Raw genomic sequence first — 13,789 nt, 5'->3', positions numbered from 1 at the left:
TGCTATAACAGCCTCCACTCTTCTGTGAAGGCTTTCCACTAGATGTTGGAACATTTATGCAGGGACTAGTGAGGCAACAAGAGCATTAGTGAGGTTAGGCACTGATGTTGAGCGATTGGACCTGGCTCGCAGTCAGCATTCCAATTCATCTGAAAGGTTTCGATGGGGTTGAGGTCAGGGCTCTGTGCAGGCCAGTCAAGTTCTTCCATACCAATCTCGACAAACCATTTCTGTATGGACATCTGTGCACGGGGCATTGTCATGTTGAAACAGAAAAGGGCCTTCCCCATACGGTTGTCACAAAGTTGGAAGCTCAGAACCGTCTAGAATGTCATTGTATGCTGTAGCGTTAAGATTTCCCTTCGCTGAAACTAAGGGTCCTAGCCCAAACCATGAAAAACAGTCCCAGACCATTATTCCTCATCCACCAAACTTTACAGTTGGCACTATGCATTGGGGCAGCTAGTGTTCTTCTGGCATCCACCAAACCCAGATTTGTCCGCCGGACTGCCAGATGGTGAAGCGTGATTCATCACCTCAGAGAACGTGTTTCCACTGCTCCAGAGTCCAATGGCGGCAAACAGTATTTTGGCTGACGTTGCTTCCAAAGGCAGTTTGGAACACGGTAGTGAGTGTTGCAACCGAGGACAGAAGATTTTTAGGTGCTATGCGCTTCAACAGTCCCATTCTGTGAGCTAGTGTGGCCTACCACTTCGCAGCTGAGCCGTTATTGTGAAGTATAAATGTCTAACAGCAACAACAGCACTTACAGTTGACCGCCCGGGGCATCTCTAGCAGGGCAGAAATTTGACGAACTGTCTTGTTGGAAAGGTGGTATCCTATGACGGTGCCACGTTGAAAGTCGCAGAGCTCTTCAGTAAGGCCATTCTACTGCCAATGTCTATGGAGATGGCAGGGCTGTGTGCTCAATTTTATACACCTGTCAACAACGGTTGTGGCTGATATAGTCTAATCCAATAATTTGAAGGACTGTCCACATACTTTTGTGTATATACACAGTAAAGTGTATGTACAATATAACTTATATAGTTCAACTGTCGAGCCCCATCAGAACCAAAATATAAACTTGTTTTACTCCAATGTTTGTAAGAAGTACATGTAAACAAACACTGTATACCCAGCTAGCACTTAACAGTCTGAGAACCATATGTTTAAGAGTTTTGTGAGAATATGATTGTCATATGGTTGTTTTGCATACAACCTTCCCATAACTTTCTGGGAATGGTGCAGGATAGTTTATTGGCTTTGGAAGATTCTCAGCACATTTAAGGAACTTGACAATATATATATATATATATATGTATTTCTTACTTTAACTGAATGTATCTTAAAAACCTCTAACATGGTTACATTTCATTTTCAATTTTGGCAATGTACTAGTTCAGAGAACATTAAGAAGCAACATTCTTCTGTGGGAATTACAATACTTCAGCATAATGTTTGACAGGTTTCCTCTAGGTTCTATTTCAAGTCATGTTCTCAGAACATTAAGAAAATGTTCCATAAAAACCACAAGAAAACATTAGTAACGTTCAAAGAACGTTATTTAAAAAAAAATAGATTCCGTTCTCAGTGACAACAAAACTCTGTCCTTTATCTTGTTAAGTGTGTTAAGGTGTAAGCTTGGGCAGTATACTAATATACACACACACACACACGCCAGCTGGATATGTTATAACTTAACTGTCTAAAATGTGACAAATGCTCTGCAGTTGTGCATTTGGTTTACTAATTTAGTAGCTAGTTAACTTGATTTTGGATGAAGCTTTGCTTGGTAACAGCAGAGAATCCCCTCCTAGATCTAGATCCTTGCTGTTTAATATTTGTTTTGTACGTGCAGCAAACTGTGAGTAGCATTTTTTTTTATACTTCTCTAACTTTTTGAGCTGTGATGTCTGTCCTGAAAATAGTTTAGGTCAGAGACTGTACAAAATGTTCACAAAGCGCTCGTTAGCATTCTCTATGGGATTTTTACATCTACTGTTAGCATTGTTAACCTTTGGATTAGAGGCTGTGGGGTTCAAAAACTGCACCCCTTATTTTCAGTGCCAGTATTACTATCACGACTTCCGCCGAAGTCGGTCCCTCTCCTTGTTCGGGCGGCGTTCGGCCTTCAACGTCACCGGTCTTCTAGCCATCGTCGCTCCACCTTTCATTTTCCATTTGTTTTGTCTTGTTTTCCTGCACACTTGGTTTCCGTCTCATAATTACTATGTGTATTTAGCCCCCTATTCCCTCCATGTCTGTGTGGGGTATTGCTTATTTGTCGAGATTGGCACGCTTCCGGCTGGTTAGCGCCAAATTTGATGTATTACCTGTGTTTTGTGGCAGCCTGTACTTTGTTTGCAGTACTTTGTGCTGCCTTACTAGTTTTGGGCATTTGGTTTTGGTGACGCTGTTGCGTTCTGGTCTTACTATTTGCCTCAGTAAAGTGCTTCGTGTTCACTCATCTCTGCTCTCCTGCGCCTGACTTCCATGCACCAGCTACACCCAACGTTGACAATTACAGAATATCCCGGTATGGCACAAGGTTGGTATGAAGGTATGAGAATATGGATACCACCCAAGCCTATTTAGGTGTGTTGGCCCACTAATTGGCCACTCCTGATCCTAATGAGTGTTTCCATTGAAATGGGGTCTGTTTTTATAAACAAAAATGAACAGCTTTTTAGGAGTTTTAAAAAAACATGGCTTGCTAGCAGAGGACTAATTCCAAAGCCAGAGAACAGAATATCACAGGTTTGAATCTCAATGACACCGTGCCAAAATAAAAAAAAGAAATGTGTTTGCATGATTAATGCCTAAGCAAATTCATTTCCATTTGTCCCATCTGTGCTTGGAGTTCAGAACAGCTAAAGGGAAAAGTCTACATTTTTCAACTTGATATTCATCGTCTCCAGCCCAATCCCAACATGTGAAAATGCTGCGTTTCTATGTTTTCTTATTCATGTGATTTTTACCAATTGTGAGTAGGCATTGCCTACTAGTTGTCTACTAATTGGTTGATGATGTCATTGGAAACATCTTTTTTTACTACAAAACATAGAAACATAGCCATTTTCACATATGTTGATGTTGGGGTGGTACTGGAGATTTTGAATATGAAGTTAAAAAAGTGATGTTTACCTTTAACCCAAACTAAGATAGCAGGTCTTATTGAAACATTCAGTGAAAGTTAAGAAAAACCTCCAAATAACCTTTACATTATATTCAAAACATTTAGAGAATGTTCTCAGAAAACATATTTAATTTCCTTCAAATAACCTATAATTTCCATTCTCAGGACTTTTATAAAACCTCCCAGGAAATAGTATTTAGGGAACCTTCCTCAGAACCCCCCTGCAACCTAAAAATGTACATTCCCAGAACTGGAGAAAAGTTCACTTCCATTCTCAGAATGTTTAAAAAAGCATTCAGTTTTACCGGTCGGGAAACTTATGGCTTCGTTCCCAGAACCAATGGCAAACCAAAAACACATGTTCCCACAACTTCCAAGGTACCAAATGTGCTAGCCTCAAATATTGGTTAAAGCAATTGTGATATCATGGATGGTCAGTCCATAGCTCTGTCTATGAATTTGAGAGTGGTTATATATTTCCTCCAGGCCCACCCCTCTACATTTTACCAAAACAGTGATGACACTTTGTTTCAACTGTGGCTTGACCCTTTAAAAAGAGGCACAGTCAAATGTATCATTTTTTCACTTACATAAGATTGATAATAATACAGGGCTTTAAAAAAATATGGCCTTGTTTTTGGGAAGTGTTTTTATCCAGTCTCTTGAACAAGGGAGCTTCATGGTCCACAAAGAGGGGTAATTTTTGTAAAATAATATTTTTCTTTCTATGCTGTCACTGCAACTGGTATGTCTGAACTTGTACATTGTTTATTGACTGCAGACAGCAACAGTTTCATAAACGTTCACATTTTTAATCCCAGCAATCCACTGGGCTTTAAGCAACTATAGGGCATTATACTTCCAGCCCTGGATCTCTTGAAGACAAAAAAAAGCCCAGTAAAACATGTATAATGAGTATAAATAGGAGGGTGAAAAATGGCTACGGACTGGCCTGCATCTCTGGTCCGACGCCGTCGCCTGGTCTACAGCCCATTGCTATGAGTCCATCATTGTCTCTCACTGCATGGTGCACTTCAGTCTATTGGCCTAACAAGCTGTGCGAGACAGAACTTCCTGAGCGGAGGACTATAGAAACAGAGAAGATTGGGCAGAGGATTTATACAGCTGCTTTTTTTTTACAGACAAAGACACTTGTGTGCAGCATGTGAGGTCAGCAAACTGCCCTGACGTATGACAGCTAGCTGAGCCCTCGCCGAAGGAATTCGAACTTCAAATGTCACAAGCCCACATGCTTTTACATGTTAATATGTCAAAGATGGAGCACGAGCTCTATAGTATAAAATTGTGTTTGTTTACTTCCCCCCCCGTCTTCAAAAGCTCAACAGTCCAACAGGTCAAATATTTCACACCAAGGGCAATATTTTGTCAAACCTTGTAGTATAACCTTGTAGTATAATTTAGTCAAACTTCATATTTGACAACTAAAATCAGTTAGTCCGCTCTAATACAACTGCGCTGAAAAGGACCCTTATCATTACTGCAAACATTTCATAGAAATTTAAAAATCTCTCAAATCACTCCCTTGCCTTCAAGGTGAATTGAAGTGCCAAAGTAAAACCACAGAAGCACATAGCATGAGCAACGACAGCTTAGACTTGTTACTTGATTCAAAGACAAGCCGAAGAATGACGATAAAAATGAGAAGTGGCAGCCTCCTCTTTTCACCTTCGTAACATGGGAAGAGCAGATGTCAGCTAGACTTCATGTCAAACATGCTTTCACGACAGTACAGGATAAACCACGTGGATTTAGAAACACAAAATATACCATCGCAAAATATAGACTAAAAAAAAAGGTTCAAATGTAACATCTGTCAGTTTAAAGCTAGGTACGTAATGCATCTACGCAGTTCAACTCCCACAAAGTTGAGTCAAAAAGAAGTGCACCATTGTTCAGTCAGTCATCCCATTAAATTCAAGCTGTTTTCTTTTCAAGAGGGCGAAAATGGACTGGGACCCAATAAAATGTCATCCACAATCCTCATCTTTTTTTTACACTATATTTCAGAGCTTGTGGGATTCACTGCCATTTTTAACTCAAAGGGCATTAGCAAGCCGTACCATGTTTTTTGAGGGCGTTGTAATTGATACAATATGCAAATAGTTTTTGTATCAAATAGAAATCTATGTGTTTTTGGTCACAGAAATAAGGCAGACACTTATGTACACTGGAATAATTGTTCAATCGGGAGGGGGGACTCATCCCGAGCAGACATTTCCTTCCATGTAAGAGGGGATAAAAAACTTGTTAACTTGCATTAAAAAAAAAGTTAAAACATGGGAGATTTTTGTAAGCCGCCATACAACACATTACAATTTTATACTTTTTTGATTATGTTTGCAATACGCCTGAGTGGTTAGGTTCTTTGGTTTTTGGCTTGTAAGACATCCTGTATCTAAATGTTGGCAGTGAATATGACAACTTTGGTTACTAGGGAGACATCTAAATGACAAGATGAACAACAGATGGGACCCAAGTGTAATGCCACTGAGGTATGTACATCTGTTCTTTCTCCCCAACAGTACCCTCTGCGGGGCCGGTAAACAACCGTATGCATCCTGTTTTCAGGGGAAATTAAAGAGAGCCTGTGACGCAACTTCCACTTTTGGACATTAACAAGGTGACACACCATCTTAACTCCTCCACCACATTTACTGGATCGGTTCAACTGTGCAGAAGATAACCTCTCCCCAAAATGTGTTAGGCTTCCCCCAACAATAGTTAAGATCCAGATCCTCAGCTGCACCATCGAGAGCATCCTGACCGGTTGCATCACCGCCTGGTATGGCAACTGCTCGGCATCTGACCGCAAGGCACTACAGAGGGTAGTGCGTACAGCCCCGTATATCACCAGGGCCAAGCTTCCTGACGTCCAGGACCGATATAATAGATGGGGTCAGAGGAAAGCCCAACAAATTGTCAGACACTCTCAGACACAATCAACCAAGCCATAGACTGATTTCTCTGCTACCGCATGGCAAGTGGTACCAGAGCGCCAAGTCTAGGACCAAAAGGATCCTACCCTCAACAGTTTCTACCCCCAAGCCATAAGACTGCTGAATAATAAAATCAAAATGGCCACCGGACTATTACATTGACACCCCCCTCCATTTGTTTTGTACACTGCTGCTACTCCTGTTTATTATCTATGCATAGTCACTTCACCCCTACCTACATGTTCAAATTACCTCAACTAACCTGTACCCCCGCACATTGCCTCGGTACCGGTACTCCCTGTGTATAGCCTCGTTATTGTTATTTTTTACTTTAGATTGTTTGGTAAATATTTCCTTAACCAACAGTGCAGTTCAAGAAGAGTTAAGTGCTTGTGAGTAAGCATTTCACGGTAAGGTGAAATTGTGTATTTCGCGCATGTGACAAATAAAGTTTGATTTGAGATCATCTCTCAAACTAAAATAACAAATTCATCATAGGCTATTGTAGAGCTGGACAATATGGACAGATTGCCGCGATAATGATAAACAGAACAACATGTTTATAACGTTAATGTACACCTTTGTTTTTATTACCCTTTAAACTACTTACATTTAATGGTTGTAGCCATCAAGTGTACCATTTTAACAAATCACTCAATATGAATTAAGTAATATTATTAACAAACTTATTTCATTTCAAACTCCCCATTTCTGTAGTATAGGCTATTTATCGTAAAGAACAATATCAGCAAAATGCCTGCGATAAGTGATTGGTATCGATCATTTTCGCTTTATTGTCCCATCTCTAGGCAATCGTCAACTCGTCATTGCAACACAGCATTAAAATGTTGACTCTAATTTCATGCTAAAGCAGATTGTCAATTTTGATATGTCATCAGGATTATGCTAACTCCTTGTGTTACATCTAGGGCTAATGCAGGCTGTCTGGAGCATGTAATCCCTTACAGTGTTAACAAAACAAATAGTTCGGGATACTTTAGAGAACGATGAGATAGCATTATGTAAAATTGACATCGATATTTCAGCACATCATTCATTCACATTTGAGGAGGAATTTATGATTGTGTTTTTCCAGCCATAGTAGTCATCAAAAAGGCCCGTACCAGTCAGTATCTTTCTAGACTGTTCGCAAGGATATTCTAGTACTGACAGTGACTCCTGCAAGTGTTAATAAAATGAATTATTCATCACACCACAACATTGCATGCTCGTGAAGCTAGAAATGCAAAAATATGCATTCACATTAACCATGGGGCATGTTAAATAGAAAAATAGGCTGATGTCTCCCTTCAAACTCCTACGTACTAAAGAACAGTATAAGAAAATGTGTTGATCATATCAGGGAACTGACATGAATTCATTGGCAGCCACACAAAAAAAGCTTACCTGGCAGTCATGAACAAAGAGGTGTCTAGATTACATACTGGTGCATCAAGGGTTGTTTGGAACCCAGACAATTTTACACTAGAGGAAGACCGTCTGAGCATCAGGATGGATGGCTATTCTAACCCATACTAGAGTGTGTACTGTAGATATACAATTACTTCAAATTGGATGAAGCAGATAGTTGTGGGATTTTAATATTTCCAAGGAAGGTTGGGCCAAACAGTGGTTTTGGTATGGTATTCTCGTGACAACTGTTGGTGGCACAGAGCCCGGCTAATAAAACGGAATAAATTCAAGTCAGCCAAGTGTGGCTCTGGAAATATTCTAACCTGGACTCATGTTGGAACTAAAGCCACAGTTTAAGTTGATCGGTATTTAATACAAAGTAGAATTTATCCTCAACCGTTCATTGAACAGTTGTTCTCCTGAAAATGTTATACATGTACAAGCTTTCAAGACATACAATCACGTCTCCCTTCTCAAAAATGTAACGACTCATACACGTCCTCACACTTGAACCGGTGCTGCGCACTTTGCACAATATTCATGCTATTCTTTAGAAGACGCATAACCAGATTTGTATGGGTCATTCAGCCCACAGAGTGGAAATCCAGTTAAACAGATTGCTTGAATTTATTCTGAGACATAAATATTATTCTATGAATCTTTTGTTACAGACAGCATTCTAAGCAAAAAGTGTCCACTCACTTTTTTTGGACTAAAGCATTCACATGTACTAAGAATTCTTCCTAGTAATGTCAAACATCCTCTTGATTACAGTATTAGTAACCCCCCGGCATCTGCTGTCTACTCGAACAAAACATTTGATTCATAGGAATTCCACATGCAATCTGCATCAACAGCAAACAACCCCACTTCACTAGAACTCCAATCTGGAAATGAGTGAAAAAGAAGCACAAAGAGAACAGCCGATCTTGCTGATCTCAAAGCTCCCATTGCCACGGGGACAGAGGCAGACTTCAACAGGTTGTCTGCTTGATTTAACAAGTTGCTCTTACCATTGTAGCTCCCCAGTTCGGCCGCGTTGTCCAACTCCATAACTTCAAAGCACCGAATGAGACATGCTCCTCTCTGCCAATTGTGCTTGCGTATGTAGAATCGAGTGAGGCACTGAAACCTAGCCTCGTCTCAACGCCTACCAGAGTGAGTAGCGATGCCTGGTTTTTCAGGGGCTGCTGTGCTGTGTTCTGCCTGCTGCTGTGCTACATCTGGCAGCCTTTCCAAGTCTATGATTAAGTTGGGCTCAACATAGGGCCTCACTGCCAGCTCTCGCTCCTCAACTCTTAAAGACACAGCACATTTTTTATAATCTGCCTTTCACCAGATGGTCACTTAACAAGTTCAGAATCCCTCTCACTTCAGTTCTCTGAGATCCTGACCAATGGCCATCGACAACCAGATCCTCCACTACATGAACACGTGGTGATGCAGCAGCACAGCTAAGGGCGCTACTGAGCAAAAACAAGCAGTAGCAGGCAAATTGATGGATTAGATCAATTAATTTCCATTTTGAGTCCTGTGGTCACGGTTAGCCATTATTACAGCGTACTGTGAAAGAATTACAAGACTAGATTCACCCGTGTCTCAGTAGTAAGAGGTGCTGTAGGAGCAACCGTAGAGTTTACCTTACTCAGCAGCAAGCCGTCACTGTCTAGAATACGACTGCATCCTAAAAACCAACAAATCCCTTTGAAAATGGCATCGATAGGAGTCTGAATCATGTGTTGTAGTGTCAAATTTGACTACAAATTGTAAATATAATAATTTTGGTCATAAAGTCAGTCTCATCTAAAACGGAGTTTGGAACCTCAGCGCGTCACTAGTAAATTAACGTTGGGTTTGGATTACAATTATGTTAACAAATCATGCCCCCTAATTTGTAACCTTTAGCCTATATCGTTTTTGTGTTTCTAAATGCATTTGATTTATCCTATACAGTGGCGATTTTTAGCATGTAAATATTGGTGGGGCAAAATAAAAACATTTGGGATGTATGCCAGCAAAGCCATTACACACCACTAAACAATACATGAATTGCACTATAACTGTGACAAACGGTGCCCACCAACTGTTAAGGCCTACATAAAGCTGTCCGAACACCTTACCGCTGCTACACCTGGCTTTCAGCTTGGCCTTGTCTGGCAGCAAAACAGTTCATTCAGACTCATTTACTGGCATTTAAAAAAAAAACATAGCTGATATGGCTGACTTGCTTAAACAAATGTGGTTTCTACTGACAATTGAGATGTACAAACTATGGCATAAGGGGATGACAAGCGGATAAGAGACAATCTGTCATTTCGATTAAGACATTAATGAGCAAGCAATGACAGACGTAGTCAATATAACTACAGTGCCTTGCGAAAGTATTCGGCCCCCTTGAACTTTGCGACCTTTTGCCACATTTCAGGCTTCAAACATAAAGATATAAAACTGTATTTTTTTGTGAAGAATCAACAACAAGTGGGACACAATCATGAAGTGGAACGACATTTATTGGATATTTCAAACTTTTTTAACAAATCAAAAACTGAAAAATTGGGCATGCAAAATTATTCAGCCCCTTTACTTTCAGTGCAGCAAACTCTCTCCAGAAGTTCAGTGAGGATCTCTGAATGATCCAATGTTGACCTAAATGACTAATGATGATAAAATACAATCCACCTGTGTGTAATCAAGTCTCCGTATAAATGCACCTGCACTGTGATAGTCTCAGAGGTCCGTCAAAAGTGCAGAGAGCATCATGAAGAACAAGGAACACACCAGGCATGTCCGAGATACTGTTGTGAAGAAGTTTAAAGCCGGATTTGGATACAAAAAGGTTTCCCAAGCTTTAAACATCCCAAGGAGCACTGTGCAAGCGATAATATTGAAATGGAAGGAGTATCAGACCACTGCAAATCTACCAAGACCTGGCCGTCCCTCTAAACTTTCAACTCATACAAGGAGAAGACTGATCAGAGATGCAGCCAAGAGGCCCATGATCACTCTGGATGAACTGCAGAGATCTACAGCTGAGGTGGGAGACTCTGTCCATAGGACAACAATCAGTCGTATATTGCACAAATCTGGCCTTTATGGAAGAGTGGCAAGAAGAAAGCCATTTCTTAAAGATATCCATAAAAAGTGTTGTTTAAAGTTTGCCACAAGCCACCTGGGAGACACACCAAACATGTGGAAGAAGGTGCTCTGGTCAGATGAAACCAAAATTGAACTTTTTGGCAACAATGCAAAACGTTATGTTTGGCGTAAAAGCAACACAGCTGAACACACCATCCCCACTGTCAAACATGGTGGTGGCAGCATCATGGTTTGGGCCTACTTTTCTTCAGCAGGGACAGGGAAGATGGTTAAAATTGATGGGAAGATGGATGGAGCCAAATACAGGACTATTCTGGAAGAAAACCTGATGGAGTCTGCAAAAGACCTGAGACTGGGACGGAGATTTGTCTTCTAACAAGACAATGATCCAAAACATAAAGCAAAATCTACAATGGAATGGTTCAAAAATAAACATATCCAGGTGTTAGAATGGCCAAGTCAAAGTCCAGACCTGAATCCAATCGAGAATCTGTGGAAAGAACTGAAAACTGCTGTTCACAAATGCTCTCCATCCAACCTCACTGAGCTCGAGCTGTTTTGCAAGGAGGAATGGGAAAAAATGTCAGTCTCTCGATGTGCAAAACTGATAGAGACATACCCCAAGCGACTTACAGCTGTAATCGCAGCAAAAGGTGGCGCTAACTTAAGGGGGCTGAATAATTTTGCACGCCCAATTTTTCCGTTTTTGATTTGTTAAAAAAGTTTGAAATATCCAATAAATGTCGTTCCACTTCATGATTGTGTCCCACTTGTTGTTGATTCTTCACAAAAAAATACAGTTTTATATCTTTATGTTTGAAGCCTGAAATGTGGCAAAAGGTCGCAAAGTTCAAGGGGGCCGAATACTTTCGCAAGGCACTGTATTTTTTCAAGACACTTGAAATGTACAGCGATAGAATTCAGAACATGGGCTGTTCTTACAGTGTACAAGTCAGAACCGTAGGATAAATAAAGGGGGCATATAAACAGACAATGGAAGCTCTTACAATATTCGATGATTACATTTCTCTAAAACAGGTTATAGGCTATATGTGCACCACCAAGTCAGAACAGTAGGCGACATTAAGAGGTGAAACTATACCAAATTATTTGGGTGAGGCACATTGAACGCTGTTTGGGTCTTTGCGTGTCAAAAAGAGAATGTCATAACACAATTTGACATATCAAAAACACAATTCTATTAGAATGTTGTGTGTGCTGAATTTGTACGTGCAAGCCAAGCGCCACCACTACTATCAGTAGCACTGTCAAAGCTGTTCAAAAAAGGTTGCACACACCGGGCCATGAACGATGTGTTTACAATACCGCGTTGGTGAAAATAGACAAATTATTAGGGTGAGGCACATGGACGACTAAATCAAATCAAATGTATTTATATAGCCCTTCGTACATCAGCTGATATCTCAAAGTGCTGTACAGAAACCCAGCCTAAAACCCCAAACAGCAAGCAATGCAGGTGTAGAAGCACGGTGGCTAGGAAAAACTCCCTAGAAAGGCCAAAACCTAGGAAGAAACCTAGAGAGGAACCAGGCTATGAGGGGTGGCCAGACCTCTTCTGGCTGTGCCGACTAACAGCTTACATACACTTACTATTACTTTCTTAGCTACAGTATACATAACTCCCTTGCATATTGCAGCAGCATACAACACATTTTTGGACTCACCTTGTGAAGATAGGTCCATTGTGGGCAAATTTTGTCATCAAAGTCTGGTATTCTCTTGATTTATGGTGGGTACTGTAAAAAACAACCACCGCCACTCCATTGAATAGCAGGCTAACGTTAGTGGTTTCTTTGCAATGCTTGCAGTTAGCCACTGATTCCTTCCAAACAACTCATTGTTGAATTTGCGATTTCCAACTTGCTGTGTGATCTTTATGTCCAATGGGCGATGAGCACTGATACGTTTTATCTATAATATCTCTTCATATGACAAGGATTAAAAAGGATTTGCCAGTAGATTGTCAACTTGGTTCATGATGATGACTGCTAGCTAAGACTTTGAAAGTAAGATGTTGACATGATCAGTCCAACTGTACATATAACGTGATTTTATCTGTGGCCAATGACCTTGAGCCTTCTTGGAAGGGCACTTGTAATATAACTATGGCAGGACCCAAAGGGCTGAAATTTTGGATGTCTACCTTTACTAAGCACTTAAACTTGGAGTTGATGTGTTGTCCCCATGAGTGACAGTACACTGAGCCATTCATGGCGCAACGCTCCGTGTTATCTGCTGGCTTGCCCCACCACCACAGAAAGCACTGAGCTAGGCTTAAACACCTGCATTTTGGAGCTGCCTTATTCAAGAAAACAAAAAGGAGACCATGTGTATGCAGCTTTATTAACTGAATTATATATATTTTTCAAATTACATTGTTTGCAAACTGATATGTGACATGTATTAATGTAAAAAATAACATGCAAAACAGGCAAGCCCAAAAAATACAAATATTTTTTTCATATTATTTTATGCTAAAAATGTGGGGCTAAAAACCTGCCCTGAATGACAGGTCACCACTGATCCTATACTGTTGTGAAAGTATATTTTACATGAAGGACACTTCGCTTCCTCATTGAGGGAATTCTATTAGTCTGGACCGGTTGAACCAGGTAATGGCCCGTCATTGGCCGAAAGCAGGGAGGGAGGAGTGCCCTCCTTAAATCAATTATGTTGTCAACAAGGCCGCTAGTTGCATCGTCCAGAAACATACACCTCTGGTCATGCAATAAATATTTGAATTTTCAAACTAGTTTTCATTGGGAAGGCAGATAACAGGATTTTATCAAAAGCAATCACTTGTGCATGTGAAAACAGAATACTCATTATCGCTCCACGTGCTTGATTACGTCACTTTTGTTTTGAGCAGACTTCGCAATCAATTAGAGCGGGGCACCTGGCTCATGCCCAGAAGGCAGCCCGGCTCCAAAACGAAAGCAATCACTTTTCACCCGGTTCAAACTCATCCCACAGGCCAGATAAACAACTCCCCTCATTGAATGGGGCTCTGTTGTTTTATCGCACCCAAAGCGTTCAAATCAAAGGATCATGGCCGTTTGAGACTGAAAAGACCTATACTGATTGACCAACCAGTGGTGTTGAATATACCCGTACAGATGTAGCATTTTAATATTAACCATTTTGTCACAAGAGGATAATAATC

At 40.6% G+C, this 13,789-nt stretch overlaps 1 protein-coding gene across 1 annotated transcript in view; it reads right to left on the bottom strand.

Moving 5' to 3' along the window:
• LOC110535737 (disabled homolog 2-interacting protein) overlaps positions 1-8,979 on the bottom strand; it is a 110,939-nt gene extending 101,960 nt beyond the window's left edge. The window contains exon 1 of the mRNA XM_036935525.2: positions 8,523-8,979. Coding sequence (XP_036791420.2) covers positions 8,523-8,562 — 40 coding nt within the window. The 5' untranslated portion in view covers positions 8,563-8,979. The remainder of the gene's footprint in view (positions 1-8,522) is intronic.
• Between the last annotated feature and the right edge of the window lie 4,810 nt (positions 8,980-13,789).

This window comes from Oncorhynchus mykiss, chromosome 11 (genome assembly GCF_057628025.1).
Source record: "Oncorhynchus mykiss isolate SJ-2025 chromosome 11, ASM5762802v1, whole genome shotgun sequence".
Lineage (NCBI taxonomy): Eukaryota > Metazoa > Chordata > Actinopteri > Salmoniformes > Salmonidae > Oncorhynchus > Oncorhynchus mykiss.
The sequence above is the reverse complement of the archived record's forward strand: the minus strand, read 5'-3'. Positions and strand labels throughout refer to the sequence as shown.